The 19,437-nt window shown below is 31.2% G+C and overlaps 2 protein-coding genes across 2 annotated transcripts in view; both read left to right on the top strand.

Moving 5' to 3' along the window:
* Elovl7 (ELOVL fatty acid elongase 7) overlaps nt 1-13,551 on the top strand; it is a 41,507-nt gene extending 27,956 nt beyond the window's left edge. The window contains exons 2-6 of the mRNA XM_014236879.3: nt 4,910-5,050; nt 8,960-9,067; nt 9,143-9,223; nt 11,778-12,239; nt 12,331-13,551. Coding sequence (XP_014092354.1) covers nt 4,910-5,050; nt 8,960-9,067; nt 9,143-9,223; nt 11,778-12,239; nt 12,331-12,543 — 1,005 coding nt within the window. The 3' untranslated portion in view covers nt 12,544-13,551. The remainder of the gene's footprint in view (nt 1-4,909; nt 5,051-8,959; nt 9,068-9,142; nt 9,224-11,777; nt 12,240-12,330) is intronic.
* Nucleotides 13,552-17,714: 4,163 nt separating this feature from the next.
* Nucleotides 17,715-19,437, top strand: part of LOC106618960 (very long chain fatty acid elongase 7) — a 47,301-nt gene continuing 45,578 nt past the window's right edge. Inside the window, exon 1 of the mRNA XM_014236903.3 lies at nt 17,715-18,088. The gene's annotated coding sequence lies outside the window, so the exon portion shown is untranslated. The remainder of the gene's footprint in view (nt 18,089-19,437) is intronic.

The following is a 19,437-nucleotide window of genomic DNA, read 5'->3' as shown; positions in this document are numbered from 1 at the left end:
AGTTTTGTTAGGTTAGGTTAGGAGGTCGTTCCTAAAAAGGATCTTACTTGGACAGCTTAAACGCCGGCCCGTTGTGGTACCTAAAAAACTCCTATAAGCTGGATCAAAAGTACCTTACAAGTCGACAAAACCCTTTGTGCCTAGTGGTAAAATTTAAAAAACAATGTTCAAGACTATAGCGTAGCCTTGGACAACAATCCATGCCAAGTTGTATAAAGTTATTGTGTCAAATAAAATATTTTTCATATAAGAACTTGAATTTGATCGGTCAGTTTGTATGACAGCTATAATGAACCGATATCGGCTATTCCGGCAAATGAACTAACTGAACTAATCACTTCACATCGCAATATATACAGATGAGTGGATCGTCACGCTAATCATTTACTTATATATAGGTATACTTTATAAGGTCTCCGACGTTTCCTTTTAGGTGTTACAAATTTCTTTGCATACTTAATATACCCTGTTCAAGGTTTAATTACGAGGATCGATTAGAAATTGCCACACAACAAGTACACATATTTGATGTGGTTTGACCTCGTTGGGTTTTCCAGCCGTTCAAGCTCAATAATATAGTATTGAAAATGCTCTAAAATGTTTTGAGAACTATTTATCAGCAGTTTTATAGCAACACGCATAATTCCTATATACCAAATGTATTACAAATTATAGATTTATATCTATATTTATTTTCTTAAAATTCTTAATAAAAAAATTAATTATTGTACTTCGTCGTTAAAAACTAGCCTTAATTAAAATTCTATACACAATTTTTGGTAAATAAAATCTATGTATTCATAAATCAAGCACTTTTTATAAAAACATTTATTTATAATTTTCAAAAAATTTAAATTACTGTTAATGAAAAAATAAACTCCTAACTATTTCTTATATTATATATATTCCATCTCATTAAAAACAGCTAGAAATTTATATTTAAATTAATTTACCCGTTACTCCTAGCGTAAAAATAACGTAAATTACATTGTTTTGTATAATAAAAACCAATTAATAATTATAAAAGTTATTCCCAACGCTCCAAAGGAATTTTCTACACGCTAAGTGAACGCTTAGTAAAACCAATTAAAAAGGTGTTACTTCACATTACAGACTACCTAAAAGCAGTACACACACACGTACTTAGCTAGAAGCGCAATCACGTCAGTGATTGCATGCTCTTATAGTTTATTTATAATATTATATTATTTTTCAATATACAAAGACGTGCGATTATCTAATAAATATATATGTAAGATTGTAAAAAGTTGTTTTGTTGTAGTTTTGTCATTTTCTTCTCATCATACAAGTGCAAATATTGTCATAGAAATTGTTAGGAAATGTTTACAGTTGCAGCAACACTTAAGTGCTTACGCTAAAATTTATTTACTAAAATGTATGTGTGTGTGTGTGTGCATTAGAGGTGTGCAGTTATAAAACTATGGAGCTTTATATTTGATTTATAATGTTGCATTTAGTAAGATTCTGATTAGCGTAACAGCCTTACAGAGTAATGTTGCATGATCGTGGCCAGTGAGTGTTTTTATTTATTTTGTTAACATTCTCTGGCTTTACAGACTCATTTAACACAAATACTATTAACCAATGGCAATTTTAACATTGTCTGCTGTAACAACATTGATAGATACTGTTAATGGTATTCTATTAAGAAAAAAGAAAATAAATTTACAGTAAACACTTAAACCACAACAAAAATAAGTGCTTATATTATTCCTATAGCAATCGCTCATCTTTAATCCGTACATATACGCTTTGAGGTATAAACGTCAGCATGCATCTCTACCAGTTGACTGTTAAACTGTACTTAACATAATCAACATTTGCTGACGGAAAATGCACATGTTAAGTTTTTTCTTAAATCTAAAATTTATTTAGTGGTTGTTAAGTAAGTAAATTGTTTCCTTATAACTGTGCGAAGTCATATTTTCTCTTTAACGAACTTGTAAGAGTACTGAAATCTATCTGACTGTACAATTCTACTATTAATCACATTGAACTCTAACAGTAATAATAAAATATTCATGAAAAATGAAACTATAAATCAGCTACTGTCTGCTAAAGTGTGACGCAAGTTGTAAAAAATCTTTGTAAAAGCAAAATTAATCACTTGAGCCATTATTAATAGGTATTTGAGTACAAATTATCTCTTATACTAGCAAAAGTTGACTGACTTTGTTGAAATTTCGATAGTAAATCAGAAAAACAGCAATGTATCCACATTAAAACGTGGCCAAATTGTGTGTAAAAATTAAATTTTTGAACACGTTTTATTTTACAATAAATATTTGTTTAAAAAATAATAAAATAAAATATATTAATTTGAGAATTCGGGATGACAAAACTTTATTTTCGGGATCCGGAAATTATTTTTGATTTAATTAATATTTACATTTTATGTGCAAGAAATATTTGTTAGAAAAATTAAAATATATTATTTCGAGAAATTTATTTTGCGGTATTCGTATATAATAAAATTGATCAAATTTTTAGTTTCTAATGCGCTCACCAAGAACTCTATATACTGAAACCACTCATCACTTCATAACCTTTATTTAGTAACTCTAGTCACTGAATTTAACAAAAATATTTAAAGTTAGTTTAAAAGTTAGTAAACCTACTTTGTAATTCGGGATCCTGAAATAATTTTGATTTTGAATAATTTCGAAAAGCTTTTTATACACTTTTCAAGAATACTTTGGCTTAACAAGTAACAAAGTGCATCAGGCAACCGTGTATGTTCAACATTATTAAAACATCGCTTTTCAACTTTTACTAACTCTTATCATTTAATTGCATAAATATGCTCAAATAAACTCAAAAAATTGCAATAATTTAGGACAGCTACTAGAATTCTGGAAGGTTATACTACTCCTTCTCAAATACAACATATGATTATTCAATTAATATGCAATGTGTTGCAGCCATTTTTCCACCATTTTAATAAATTTTGTAATAAATTATTAAATATGCCAGCATATGCCGAAATAAATATGAATTATAAATTTTGGCACGTTCTAAAAAATTGAGGTCATATTTGTACTAGCAGCATAGCTTGCAGCTGGAGCTATAGAATGCCATTTTAATCCGAAATGTTTACAGAATTTTGTTGGTAGAACTCATTCATAGCCAAATTTTGCTGCATATCAAGTTTAGCTAATCTTAATCTCTTTGTATAAGTATGTATACAACATGATTCCAAAAAAACACACCTCCATACAAACATAGGTACTTATCCATGTCCGTCAAGAAAACAAGTGGCAGCACTAAACGATTGTCTATTCTGCCACGTTAAACGCCTTGCTATGACAGGCGGCGCGCACAGCCTTTGGTAATTCTCTTATCCGCTCTGGTTTCGAACAAGTTTACAAAGAAGGTGAACATGGCGCTGGACAAGTAAAGAATCAAAACTGAAAGCAAAATTGTCGGCGTTTATATCGTGCATGTTGTACAGGAGCACAATGAAAGGAAGGCGAACATGTGCATAAAAAGCAATCATGGTAACTAAGCTGAATGTTGTCAAAAGCATGCTCACTGAAGATATATAGTTGTTGTTAGGAAGGTAAAAAGTTGATAATTTTTTAAAATAATATTTAATATTTTTTTATTCTTTTATACAATTTTTTTTTTTTAATTTATTATTTATTATAATTTTTTATTACACTTATCTATTTAATTTTTAGAATTAATCAAAGCTTCCTTCAGCATTTTTTTTTATTTTCACTTAAAACCCCACTCGTCATTAGCTCCCTGCGTCATTTTTACATTTTACTTTAATTTATTAACACTTTTAACTTTTTTTTGCTTATATTTTATTGACTTAACCTCAAAATGGTAACGTGGCCATTACAAAAAGCCTTTAAATCGCTTACCAAAGATCAAGTACTCACTTTTGGTCAAGTATTGCTCACTGCTCATATGCAAGTTGTTAAGTGCTTAAGCTTAATTGGGGTTGAAGTGATTAACTGTTAGCTTGTATGAATGTATGGCATTTGACTTAAACGCAAAGTTTTTGTAAAACTTCTATTTAATACCGATAATTTTCATATTAAATTTGTTTACAAATAACTAAGGATGTAATTTGCGAGGGTGGGGCTTAGTCTAAGCCAGCAAATGGTTCAGACAATTTGTATTACGCCAGAAACTTCTTTGAGAATAATGCTTTTTAATTTTAAAAAATGCTCGTTCTGAATATTTCATAATTTTTTTATTAATAAATATTATAATAAATTTGGTTTATAATGTTCCGAATTAGAAAAAAGAATATTAATTTTTTTTTTCGTAGCTTTTAGAAAATGTTGAAAACCCCACGAATTTCTTCTTCTTTCTTCCGAATTTTTGGAAAATTCTTTAAGCTTTCTTAATAAGGAAGCAAATTTTTTAAACTTTCAAATAAGCTTCTACAAGTATATACCAAACATATATATATGTATAATTATTTAAATATAAAACAAATCTATGGTGGCAAAGAAATTTTCCGGTAAAGTTTCTAAAAATAGATCGGTGTTACTTTAATAATATTTATAAAAACTTCTTTTTCATTAAAGAATTATAAATTATTTATCGGAGAAAAATATATAATGATAAAATATGAATTCTGAAATGCAAAACCTTAAATACCTGTATATGGATTTTCGAGATCGCTTACTTGGTACCAAATTATTCCAGAATCTGTAAATATATGTAACCTTATGTACATTATAAAAGTGAAAAAAAGCCAATAAAAATATGTGAATCCCGATATTCTCATCCCGAAATATGTGCATATTGATTTTCAAAACTCGAATTTCGATATCAAATATATTAAAACTTATATGACTTTGTGTGTACAATAAATAAAAATATATAATTAAAGTCAGTATTTATAACAATTTTCCCTTTTTTCTTCCAGGACTACTACATCAACACAATTTACGCTGGCTGGCGTGATCTCATGGACAACAAATCTGATCCGCGCACACGAGATTGGCCATTGATGAATTCGCCCTTCCCCACCATTGCAATCAGTTTGTCCTACGCATACTTCGTGAAGGTGAGTGCACGCACAGAAAGGACAAAGTGAAAATCAGAAACACGAAACATTTACTAAAACTAGTTGTAAGCTGAAAGCAGGCACTAACTTGTTCTATCCAAAAGTGAAGAACACTTCATGTGTGGCTGCCAGGTCCATATTGGAGTGAAATGAAAAGCATACAATTTGCTTAGCATGCTTGGATGTGCATGCATATAAATATATAGGTACAGCAAAGCAGCGAAAGAGAATGAAATACGAAATAATAGACGCTGAAATCGTGCAATTCTAATATTAGCCATAAAGAAGACAACATTATTATGTCCAGTCAAAACCAGTCTTATGTTGTAGGCTATCTACCAATTAGACTCGCAGGCTAGATGCAGTTGCAACGTCCTTATGTTGTTGGTGTTGAATATTTTATTTTTTTTTTTCAAAATATACGCTTATGTGAGTTTGTTTGTGTAAACTACTTAGGTTTGCAAAAAAATTTGTCTATAGATTAAAAAAATGGTCTTTGAGCCCATAATTTTAGATTTTTCAGTAAATTTACTCAATTATTTGTTTTCAAATTATCTTTCGAATGAAATGTTTAGAGCTATTGTGGTCTTTTTTATAAAAGTTAAAAATTTAAGTTCAAAATATACAAATTTATAATATATATAATATTATATAATATACAATTTTATTGAATAATATTAATTTTACATTAATATTTAATACTAAATTCTCATAAATTTAAATTTCAAACAATTATTGCAATACATTTTTTATAAACGTCTGAAAATATTAATAAATAAATTATTTATAAAAAGAAATAATAATTCGCACTGTTAATAATAATTATAAAATGATATAACATAAATTTTCCAGCAATTAGTAATAGTAAATTTACATAAAAAACCATATCTAATATTAACATTAAAAATTGCCAATTTTCAAATATATTCATTGTATAAAATTTTTTTAATAAACTTTTTTAGTTTTTTTTTTAACAAATATTAATTTTTTTGTAGATTATACTTCAATATTTTTACTACAAGTATATCACATGATAAATCACTGAATTAACCCAACCTGCTCACTTACATACATTCCCAGCAATCTAGATGCGCTTGCGTGTATCTGTAAGCCACAAGCCATAAAAAAAAACTGATTATAGCTTAACTAGCAAAGTAACCGCAACGAACTGGACCAACAACGTATTTTCCCCTCATAGTTTGTTTGCTCGTTTTTATCAAAAAATAATCAACTGTGCTAATTATCCCTGCACCCTCGAAGCGATGGCATATCAGACGAAAAAGCATGCGCATAGCTTTTGTTTTTGTTATTATTATTAATAATATATATATTTTTGGGTTTTTGGCTGCAAGTTTCGATTTTAATAGATTTAAAAGAGTTCAGGGTCATTGAATGCACTCGGAATCTCACTTAGCTCTGTATTAATTAAGCCATACACACATGCATATATATTTTGTTTTTGGTTGTGTGTGTGTTATTAAAATATGCGACTTCTGCATAAAATTGTACGAAAGGTCGCTGTATTGATAGTTTCGATTATAAAGATTTTAAAGCGGAAAGCTGGGCATTCGCGTACTTCCTGCTTCTCTGCTTTTCTGATCGATACAAAAGACTGAAGCGACGAACTTGTTGAGGAAGTCATTAAAATCGATTGGTTTGCTTAACGATAATGCAATTTTTGCGCGCTTGGTGCAAATTTTAGGAATAATAGCGCGAAGAATGCTATTTATAATATGCAGATATGCTTATGATTTAATTTTTTATTTAATATTTATTAATTCGGTAGTTGCAGTGCTACAAAAGACTACGGAAACAAACTCGCAATTCGAATTCTAATAAGTTAGGTTTTCACAGATGATTTAGGTACAATTAATAGGTTGAATTCGCTTACCTCTATTAATATGCACTTGAAAATAGCAAAAAAAAATGTATACTTTGAGTTATTAACAGGAAATATTTTGAATTTATTTGAATTTGGGCAGCCAAAGAAGATGCTATACTTCCTTAATTTAATAAAAATATATACACGAAGCTCAGTAACAACCTTTCTTTGACATTCTCAATACTGTTTTGACACTCTGCAACTGTCCAAAATTATATGGAAACCAGTCATTCTAGCAAATGAGTGTCAATTTGGTTAATTTTCTCTAAAATATTTACGCGGACTTCAATAATTCCTTTAAAAATCACCTTTTATATAATCTCTATCTATGCTTTTACTTGTAATTTAATAAAGTTCACCTCTCTCTTTGAGGCGTTTCTTTGAGAAGATCTCCTAACACTGATAAACAAATGTCAATCAACCAGACGATGCTATCAAATTAAGCAAATTTGTTGAATTAAATTAATCAACGCATATTTCAACAGTTTAATTCAACATTGACTTTGATGGAGAAATGCGCATGCAACTAATTTATTGACCAAACAACACACCTAACTACATGTCAACTGTCAACAGCTCTGTTGTGTGCTTCCGATGAGTTATATGTGTGTGCAATTCGTTATAAAATGAAGTGCACAGTGTGTAGAGAATGTATAAATGTGGGTCAATTAATTTTATGACTTGAAATTTTTTTTAATTTAAATAAAAATTAAAACAAAAGAATTTTTTAAGTTTTTAACAAAAAATTTAAAAAAAATGTTTGGTTTAACTTTTAACTTAAAACTCCAATAATGACCACAAAATATTTTTTTAAGTTGATAATTTTTGATTGGCCAAAAAGGGGACTCTCCACAGCTTCTAGAACACTTATCAAAAAAATTTTACGACCAGAAAATTTTAACTCGAAATTCACTTTAAAAGTGAGTTAACATGTACTCAAAAAAATTTTTTTTTCTAACAATTTTATTTTTTTGTAATCGACAAATTTTACCCTCAGGCTAAGCCAAAAAAAAAAATTTTTTTCGCTCCACCTTAATACATATTAATATTTACATATATGCTACACTCCATCTTATTAAAAAGATATGCAAGAAAAAATATTGTTACAGTTTTCGCCACATCTGCCCCATTGTAGATCACATTGCCTCGCGATACCTTAAAGCGAATTCACACCCGTGCAAATTTCGCGAAGTTGATTTTGTTAATTGCTTGGTGTGCAAACTATATATTAACGTTAATTTGCGCATACATTTTTTTCTTTTTATTTTGTAATTTACCATTTGCCATTTTCTGGGCTTCGTTTGCGACCCAAACCCTACCTTTAAACTCTAATTTGATTTGATTACAAACAACTGTAATGTTCACATGATTGCCACCTCTGTTTACTGACATTAATGTTAACTTCATTATAACAGTCATTGTTGTTGCTGCAAATGATTTGTGGAAAAAAACATCTTTTGCATATTTCTTTTGTGATGCTGAACACCCAAAGTATACGCGTGTGTGTGTGTGCAATCATGAAATCAAAGGTGGGCAATGATTGCTGTCATCTGCTCTTTAATTTGCATATACATACATATGTATGGTATGTATGTGTATATGTGTGTGTGCTTTGTGATGCGATTGTCCAAATTTTTACGTTTTCATGCTCCGCTACAACTATTGTTGTTTCTCCTATATGTTTGTTGTTGTTTATTTTTATTATTATTTTTTTCATTTTTGAACAATAATGCTTTGGCACATTTAACGACAGCCTCTGCGCTCAATTTGTGCCGAAAGGAATGGCTGAAGCTTGAAATTTATGCATGTGTGTATATATATACCACATACATACACACATGCAGTTAATGATAATTTTGCAATAAGCGTTAATTCAAGCGCTTTTATTATGCTCATATTCATAAGTTTTTGTTATTATTTTGCTGTCTTTGATTTTCTATGTTGATTTTAACTTTTATTTTAAATTTTATACTTCTGTGTCATATCATTTAATGTTTGATTTTTTTGACATATTTATCGCTCGACAGGTGCTGGGCCCCAAATTGATGGAAAACAGAAAACCTTTTGAGTTGCGCAAAGTCTTAATCGTTTACAATTTGGCGCAAGTGCTTTTCAGCGCTTGGCTATTCTACGAGGTAAATATTCAATAAATAAATAAACATAAAATTTTTGATTTTTTTTTTAATGATTTTCACATTTTCATTTCACAGTCCTGCATTGGCGGCTGGCTTAATGGCTATAATATCAGATGCGAGCCTGTAGACTATTCGAATTCACCACGCGCGTTAAGGGTATGTTGTTGTAGCACATAGTAATTACACTTTTTAGTGGAAATAGTTTTCGGCAAGCAAGTTAATATTCGCTTATGTTGCAATAGCTGTTCAAAGAATTTAGTATTTAATATTTTAATCATAATTTGAGGTTGCATTAAATCTCTATAAAAATTTAAATTTAACAAAGCCCACCACTTGCAAAAGCAGTGGTGCTTGCTAAATATTTTGTACAAAAAAATAATAATTTTCGCTAAAAAGAGCCAAACATTAGTATTGTTGTTGTTGTTGTTAAGTTTTAGATTGCTTTTAAATTTTCGTAATTGAGTAGCAATGCTATAATTTTTAGATAATTTTATACTCTCAAAAATTTTGCACAGAGTGCGAATGAATATTTTCGTTCAGATAACGGTTGTTTGTAACGCCTATAACGAATCGAGTTAGCGCTAGAGTAATATTACATACATACTTGTATGTATATAAAAATGTTTTAGTTGACCATCATTCGACTTGTTTTCTTGCATTTGTTACAAGGGTGCTATATCCTGACATTGCTTTGAAATTATTATTATAGCGTAACGAATCAAAATAATCTGTTAATACAGGCTATACTTGGTACATTGAGGTTAGCTTTTAAATGTGAACATAAAATTTGATCTGTTTTGGCTTGGACTGGTCCATATAAACTGCGCGCGCAGACCGAATCGATGTTTTTTTGACATTTTGTACAACCTTTTTAGGTTCGTGTGACGTCTGATCCCCATATGTCAATTATTGTGTTGGTCGGGTGATTTGAGTGGCAAAAAGCATTCAGTGACGCTCCTGTAGTCATTGTGTCGTCCTTATGCGAGGTCGAACATTGAAAATGTTAAGGAAACAGTGCTTAAAAATCGTCGTGTTGGCATTACATAGACAGCAGAGGATCTCAAAATATTTTATGGAGCGACTCAACACATTTTGCTGAATATTTTGAGTATAAAGCACGTCAATGCCAGACTCGCAAAACCAGAATATTTTGCATATCAAAGGCTATTAAAATGACGTGTCAGTCCCGGTTAAATTTTATGGTAGTCCCGTACTGGCGGGCAATCTCTTCATACATTCTCGTTAAGCACAATATTAAATTTAGTAAAACTTGACGACAATCGCACATATTTTTTTATATTATATATTCTCATTTTCAAATCCAACGGATATCCAACAGATATCAAAACGAAATACATTGCTTATAAAACGTCTGATGAGTAAATCTTTATAAGAATGTGTGCAATCGGTTTAAATCCTTCTTTAGAACTCTTATATCGCACATAACTATTTCAGACGCACCCTCGCTTTGTTTCTATTTGAAAATAAAGCACTTCAAATCACAAATAATAATTTTTATAAACAAATTATTTTATCGACTAATTTAAAAATTTAAAGAAATGAGATTAATATACTGACTCTATAAGAAATAGAGTAAGTTTTTGGTAAAAAGCTAACGAAAATATGCCACATTGAATTTTGCATTTTCCCAAAATTAAAACAAAATATTGAAGAAACACCATATTTTTCATTTAAAAAAATAAGCATATGGGAATGAAATATTATGAAAAACTTGTTAAATTTCAAATTAAAAAATCTGTTAAATTTTTTTATGCGCCAAAATGTTGTTTGAAAATCATACATAAATTGAGGTTATACATAAAAACACAAGCGAAAATAAACGAAAATAGTAAATTAGTAACAAATGTATGCCGTTACAGCAGCTAGACGCTAGCATGAAGCAGCTAAAATAAAATTTTCGACCAGCCATAAAAAACTTGCTGGCCAACTCTTTTTCAACAAGTCAATTCTAACTAACTTTCTCAAATGCTTTCAAAGCTTGGTGTCAGCGTGCTAGTGACAAGCTGTCTGTAAAGGCGATTTGCAAAAGTAAATAGATAAATAACTCAACATTAGATCAATATATTGAAATACATACAACAATTTTGCAAAATTATGCGGAGTGTAAGACTTTGAACTACCAAACTGATCACTTAAAATGCACGTGTGTTTGAGAAGAATAGCGGTGACAAATAGTTTGCAACAAAAAAAAAAACATAGACGGACAAATTATAAAAAAAATTACGAAAGTTATTCAAAGCCACGTATTTTATGTCTCTTGAGTTTAATCAATGCGCATTAATTAATTTTCGAAATGACAATCGAATGATTTTAGCAAACATTATGAATAATGTTGTGTAAACAGAAAGAAAAAAATTCCAGAAACTTATTAGCATAAAGCAAACTAAAATTTGAGGGCGACAGACAGTATATAATCTAATGAAATGTGATCAAACACTTGCCTTTCTAGGCAAACTTATAAAACAAAAAAAAAAATACTTATAAAACAAAAACAAAATTCCTCGAAGCCTTTTAAGCCTCTTCGGCCGAAAAGTTGAGCTATAGCTAGCTTATTTTATGAGTGACAAGTGACATTATTACCTAAAAACCAAAAAATATAACTAAAATTTTTAATTTATATTGATGAAAAAACTTAATAAAAATATTACTAACATTTTGTATTTTGTATTCACGTTTTTGCTCAACACAGGTGGCACGAGGATGCTGGTGGTACTACATCTCCAAATTCACCGAGTTCTTCGACACCTTCTTCTTTGTGATGCGTAAACGTTATGATCAAGTGTCGACGCTGCACGTCATTCATCACGGCATTATGCCCTGCTCCGTTTGGTGGGGCGTGAAATTCACACCCGGCGGTCACTCTTCGTTCTTCGGTTTTCTCAACACATTTGTGCATATTATCATGTACACCTATTATATGTTGGCGGCGATGGGACCCAAAGTACAAAAGTATTTGTGGTGGAAGAAATATCTGACTGTCTTACAGATGATTCAATTCGTTTTGGTTATGGTGCATTCATTCCAATTGTTCTTCCGCAACGATTGTAATTATCCAATTGGTTTTGCATACTTTATTGGCGCACATGCGGCCATGTTCTATTTCCTCTTCTCGGACTTCTACAAACAGGCCTATCTCAAGCGGGAGCAGAAGGTGAGTGGTTGACTGACAACAAGAAAGAAAACTTAAGTATCAAATGTACATATATAATAATTTAATATTTACAATTACTTTTGCAATGCAGAAGGGGAAAGTCGCTGCCAATGGCAAGCTGAGCAATGGCTATGCAAATGGTGTCATCAAGTCAAACGGTGAGCTGCCCAAAGAGATTAATGGCAATTTGAAAGTGCAGGATAATAACAAATTTGACGGTTACTACAAGTCCACGTTGGCGTCGCAACTGCCCAGTGGCACAACAACAACGAGACAGCGAGTCTTCGCCACAGCGCATAATTAATTTATAATAATATATTTACCAAATAATTTAAATGAAAATGAGAAAAAATATTAATGCAAACCTAAAAGTAATAGAAATGTATCTTTAAGTTACTCGTTCTTAAGGCTTTTGTAGTTATTTGTATGTATGTATTTTAATAATTATATTATTAAAAAGAACGAAAACAAAGACATGTGTAAGAGAAAGTTAAGTAAAATGCATGTAAAAAATATTCAAAATTTTGTACACTTATACAAATATATAGTTACAATAGATGAGTAGACAAGTTGTACTTGCAACTAATGCATTAAAGTCTTTCAAAATTGAAGTTATTTAGATTTGTATGAAAGTGCACACATACATATTTTTAAATCTAAGTTTTTAAATAACTAGCGCTTAAACTATTGTCATTGTTTTTGTATTTAAATAATTAAATACGAATATATGATATTTTCAAACTTAGCTACTAGCTCTCCGCACTCCAATTTCCAAACTTGCTTTTTAATTTATTTTCGCAAAAACACACACTAATTGTTTTGAAAATGCTGGAATTCCAATTTATTCTTTGTATGCCAGTATATTTTTAGTCATTCTATAACTTTTATAGCGTAGCCGCCACTCTATTGTTATTGTTTTCATTTCTTTTGCTTACACTTTATTGCGGTACATTTTTGTGATTCTTTTGTACTTAAAGCCAAACTTTATTTTATGTAAGCGCAAACAACTAGTTGCATTGTACTCTGTGTTTTGTTGTTGTGCTGTAAAGCTTTGCTGGTGTTTTCTAATGTTGGTGTACTTGTATTTTATGCGGTTCATTGATTTATGTTTTTATTTTAGTTTACCTTATAATAGAATAGCTTTTAAGCTATTAGTTTCGTATAAAAGTAGTTGCGTAGACAAACATACAAATGCAATTAAAAGAAATGACCACTAATAGAAGAAGATGTGTAACATTGTAAAATATATGTATGTATGTATACAAAAATTTACAAGTGAATAAAATATATTTTATATTTTTTATGATGAGAAGTTTACTTGTCTTTTATTTAATTTTAAGGAAAAATTATGCTGAAAGTGATTATCCATAAAGGACAATTGGATTTTTAATAACAAAAAATTTACTCAAATTAAGTGAGCTACTGACATTTTAAGAAAAATAAGTCGTTTTTACATCGGGTTGTGAATGGTGATGAAACCCTATTACGACAACCGTAAACGCAAAAGAGGGGTAGTACGCGATCGTTCAACTTGCTACGTTCTAGCTGTTCTTGCAAAAAGAAAAAAGTGAAGTCTTTGTTTGTGCGGGACAAGAAGAAACAAGCATCAGCGTACGTGTGTTTAAGAATGGTTGTGTGATTGTCACATTTGTGTAAATACGCATAAATAAGGGAATATTTAATAAACCTAAACATATGAACATATTTTACTGAAATATTTTAATTATCTCAGAAAGTAAAATAAGCTATTCATGTAATTGAATTGAGATATGTTAAGATTCCAATTAATGAAATAAAAAATTAAATTAAAATTGAAGTTGGATGAGGTTTAGGATTCGAACTTATATGCTCGTATTCGGATTGACCTTAACTTCTTCACGCTTACAACCTGAGCCACCGTAGGGGGAAGCATTGCCGCTTAGCCACTGCTATGCTTTCCCTATTAGATATTGTTCATGCAACATAGCCGACCGACATTGTCGCAAAATTGTCGATTCAAACAAATTTTGTCAACTCCGCGACGATTCACACAATTTGGTGTCAATATGTATGCGAGCTCATATATGCATGTATGTATGTATATACATATGTAAGTTTGTGGACAAAGTCGTCATTTGGTTTTTTTCAACAACACAATGTCCGCGCGAACTCGCCGTTATTTCGTTGGCTTGCCACCATGCACATCATAGATAAAATTATAGATAAAACAAGTAAGGAAGGGCTAAGTTCGGATGTAACCGAACATTTTATACTCTCGCAAAGTCAAATGGTATACTCGTTTGAGATTTCTTTGTGGATTGACTGATATTTTCGGTAGAAGGTCAACTATAGGCAATGGGGTCCATATATTTAGTACTTAGGGGTTTGAACAGTTTTGGTTCGATTTAGACAATTTTTGGCCACAAGGTGGCATACTTTAATTGCATTATTCACGCAAAGTTTTACCCCGATATAATCATTGTTACCTGATTTGCATAGTGGAAAGTGAAAGAATCAGATGGAATTGAAAATGGTGTTACATGGGAAGTAAGCGTGGTTGTAGTTCGATTTCGCCCATTTTCGCACTATGACATAGAAACATGAAAAGAACGTTATGCACCGAATTTGGTTGAAATCGGTTGAGCAGATGTCAAGATATGGGTTTTCACCTAAAAGTGGGCTGTGCCACGCCCACCTACTAATTTTGAACGCGGTTCCTATAAAGCCAATTTATACCATCTCAGAGATAAAATTTAATGTCTCTGGCGTGTCTAGTGCTTGATTTATCGCGCTTTTAGTAGTTTTTAACAGTACCGTTATATGGAGAGTGGGCGGAGTTGCCACCCGATTTCAACTATTTTCACACCGTCAATAGAAGTGCTAAAAACATTTGCTTCTAGGGAATTTTGTTATTATAGCATTAGCGGTTTAGGAGATATGCACATTAAATCTATTAGAGGCGCGACCACGCCCACTTTTTAAAAACAAGTTTTAACTGCAGATGCCCCCCCCTAATGTGATCCTGTGTACCAAATAACAGTCTTGTATCTTATTGCGGAGCTTAGTTATGGCAAGTTATTTGTTTTTGATTAATGGCGTTTTGTGGGCGTGGCAGTGGTCCGATTACGCCCATCTGCAATACCAACCGCCTCACGGTACCAAGAAACATGTCTACCAAGTTTCATAAAGATATCTCAATTTTTACTCAAGTTAGAGCTTGCACGGACGGACGGACAGACAGTCACCCGGATTTCAACTCGTCTCTTCATCCTGATCATTTATATATATATAACCCTATATCTAACTCGATTAGTTTTAGGTGATACAAACAACCGTTAGGTGAACAAAACTATTATACTCTGTAGCAACAGGTTGCGAGAGTATAAAAATGATCCGAAACTCCTCTCTTTGCTTTCTGAGAGAGCTCATGAACTTTCAGTGCTGCCAAGAAAACCACGAGTTCATGAGCTACTGAACAGATGACAACCAAAACAATGAACTACCACTAAAAATCCCGCAGAAATAGAATGCGAAATCAGTGGGTAATTTGTGAGATCAGTTTTTTTGGTGACTTTTACGTATATTTCTAATCTTTATTTAAAGACTTTTAATATAGCTTTGATTTTAAGAAAGAGCGTGTATTTTGTCGCAGAGTATTGTTTTGCTTAGCAGTACCAATTGTCAACGTATATACATATTTTGGCTAGCCCAGCAAATGTTATGTAAACTTTGACTTCCGAATAAATTATCGAAAGATATTTGTTTATTCAGCATATAAAAACTAAGTAATGTTCATGTTTAACTTATTTAAAACTGGAAAATGTTTTGAAATATTCAAATATTTTATTAAAATTAGTTTTAAAAGTTAATTTAGAAAATATTTTGTGATTAAAAGATACACTTACATATATTTAGAAGTCATATAGGATATCTAGCTTGTTAAACTAATTTTAGTTACGTATATTTTTCTGTAAAATGGAAACCGAAAAATACCCAAGAAATACATTAAAAAATCTCAAAACGTATTTTTTTTACTAGTGGCACCATTGCCAAATGTTATAAAAAATTTGGACTTTTACAGCGCTCTCTCGATTCAAAGAGTTTCGGATCATATTATCCATGATGCACATGTGTGTCAAGTGAGGGCTCATAATATATTAATATGCTGCTTAATTTGTATTGAAAAATACTAATGCATTATGACTTATTGACGTAATATAATTAATAGATACGTAAAAATATAAATACAAATAAATTCATACCTATAATTGTTTTTAAATTAAATCCGATTAATAAAAATATATCTGAAATAATTATGTGGCAGTGCGCCCCTGACCCCTTCTTGCTTGCGATCATTCAACTTGCTTCTCGCAAAAAGTGTTGTCAAGAGTCATTGCTTGTGCGGGGCAAGAAGAAGCAAGCATCAGCGTACGTGTATTTAAGAATGTATGTGTGATTATCACATTTGTGTAAATACGCATAATAAGGAAATATTTAATAAACCTAAACATATGGACATATTTATTGTGATATTATGATATTTAAAATATATCAGGAAGTAAAATATGCTAGTAAAGAAATTGAATTGAGATATGCTTAGATTCCAATTAATACAATAAAATATTAAATAAAATTTCAGTTTCATGTGTTTTAGGATTCGAACGTATAGGCTCGTATTCGGATTGAGCTTAACTCCTTCACGCCTACGACCTAAGCCACCACAAAAGTGGAAACGCGGCCGCTTAGCCACTGTTTTATTGTTATCCTTTGCTCAATAACCAATTACTCACGCAACGCACATACATAAGTTGGAAAAATTGCCTATTAAATGTTTATTTTATTATGAATTCTGGGGTTTTTACCGATAATACAGATTTTTAATTTAGAAGGCTTTTCATAATTTTAAATTTGTCATATCATAGAAATTGAAAACATAAATCTAAATAGGTATGCGCAACGATTTTTCATTTAGGAATATTCGTTGTGTCTATTTATAGCATTTCGCACATTACGTGGTGTATTTTTCTTTTTCGAAGTTATATTTTTCGATGTTCCCTCATGTGGAATTACAAATTAGTACTCAAAAAGATTTCATTTAACATTTGCTTCTTCTCTATTCATTTACGTTCTCTGTCTCTATTCATTTACGTTCTCTGCTGATACAACACAAAGAACGTACGTTCTCTGCAATCACATATTTATCAATGACACAAACCGCTTGATGTTTCCGTGCTTGAAACATAACTACAGAGTTGTATTTCACAAAAATTATCATCAAACTTTTAGAATTGGGTATATGTGATCAAATATTACCATATTATTCTAAAATTGTTAGTTTTGATTTTCTTATATGTTTGAATTATCTGTAAAAAATAAAATTGAAAGACTTTTCCCATTCGTAATAAGTTATTTTGCTTGCGTGTTTCTATGCGCTCTTTATGGCAACTTCGGCTACGTTTACTGACAGCTGTCAAGATCTGAGTGTGCGTGCACGTGTGCGTGTAAAGTGAGCGGAGTGTTTGGTCGCGCTGCCTGTATTTAACATCAATTTAAAATAAGCTAGTTGCGGCCAATTTGGTTCGAGTTGAATTTTAGCCACTGAGAAGATCGGTCCAACACTGAGTAGCACTTAGTGCGCGCGTTATTTTTTCAATTTCTGCGGTTTAATTTCGGTCATTGACAGTTTTCATTCAATTTTCGTGTGCATTTCTAGTGTATCCAAGAAGGCAAAAAGTAACGACCGCTGTTAGTTAACAACTACCAGCGCCCCGCCCGCAACAACAAACGCCAACAATAGCTTGTGTGCATCCTATTAATTCGATCTGAGCAATTATCAGCTTTATATCCGTTGTGTGTTGATTACTTAAAGTGTAAGTTGCAATATATATTTCATTAAAATATCCTTCAAGTGATTAGTCATCGGATACGGTAAAGGAATGTGGAAATGGCAATTTTTTTCTATAACCACTTGCTGCCGCACCCTTGCGCCCTTGCGGCAAGCTAGATTGAGTTGTGAAAAATGTGAAATTGGAATTCCACCCATTTTTTGTTATCCATTTTTAGTGTTTGTGCAAGAAATGCAATGAAGAACGTAGAGGTGAAAGAGAGGCAAGTCAAAAAAATCAAAAATAAAATAAAAGGAGAGAGCTAGAATTTGAGAGAAAAAGTAATTGAAAAGGAAACGAAAGCGTCACATGCGAAAGTGGCGCAACGTCGCTATTCTGACATTTATCTTTGATTCTGCTGTGGGCGATATTTATAGATAGCGGGTAAGATACCAGCGAGGCGAGGTGCTTTAATTAGCATTTAATTATGTTTTGTTAGCTAATTTGTAATGCTGTGTGATTTATTCAGCTTAGAAAATGGTGTGAAAGCGAAAATATGCTTGCTCTTAGGTGGACATATGCTTAAACTTACTTGGAAATTATGACCCTGATATCATTAGCCGCTTGACATGATTTTCAGCTGAATGTCAATGTGCCGGCATTTTTGTTTATTCTTGTAATGTTATCTCCAACCAGTGTTGCCATTGCAATTGCGCTTTCAAGCGTAGGGAAAATATTATGCTCATTACTCCTACTATCTGTAATATATTAAGTGCATTGAGAAAATTCCAAAAAAAACAAAAATGTATTCATTACTGATACTGCTCTTTATTAAGTACATTGAAAAAATACAATAAATTATATACGCGTATAATTTATATGTGCATTTACGTTCCCGCCTAGGATAAATTAGCATAGAAATGAGAAACCGTATAATACATTTGCAATAAATTTGCAATATATTTAAAAAGTTCAATAAAAATTCTAAAATATCTATTTTCATTTTTGTGCCGCAAGGTTTATTGGCGTGCACATGTATTTAAATAAACGTGTAAATACTTTGCCCTCTCCAGAAATCTGTACCTCAGATATTTGCTTCCATTTATTTTGCTAATAAATTTACATAATCGTCGGAATTGTTCGACCATGGAATGGCATTCTAACAGTACTTTTGAAATAAAATGTATATAATATTGGAAATGTGTTGGCTACTTAGCATTTGCTAATTGTTCAATAAACAATTGGTACACTATTAATAGTCTTTTATACATGTTTACTTCGCATTTTATTATTGCTGTCTATAAATATATAGGTAATTAAATATGCAATATTCAACATTTTAAAATCAAATATTATATACTATGTTTTTAAGGTGTTTAACAAAGTAGACCAGA

This window comes from Bactrocera oleae, chromosome 2 (genome assembly GCF_042242935.1).
Source record: "Bactrocera oleae isolate idBacOlea1 chromosome 2, idBacOlea1, whole genome shotgun sequence".
NCBI lineage: Eukaryota > Metazoa > Arthropoda > Insecta > Diptera > Tephritidae > Bactrocera > Bactrocera oleae.
This window is presented reverse-complemented; position numbering and strand designations above follow the sequence as displayed.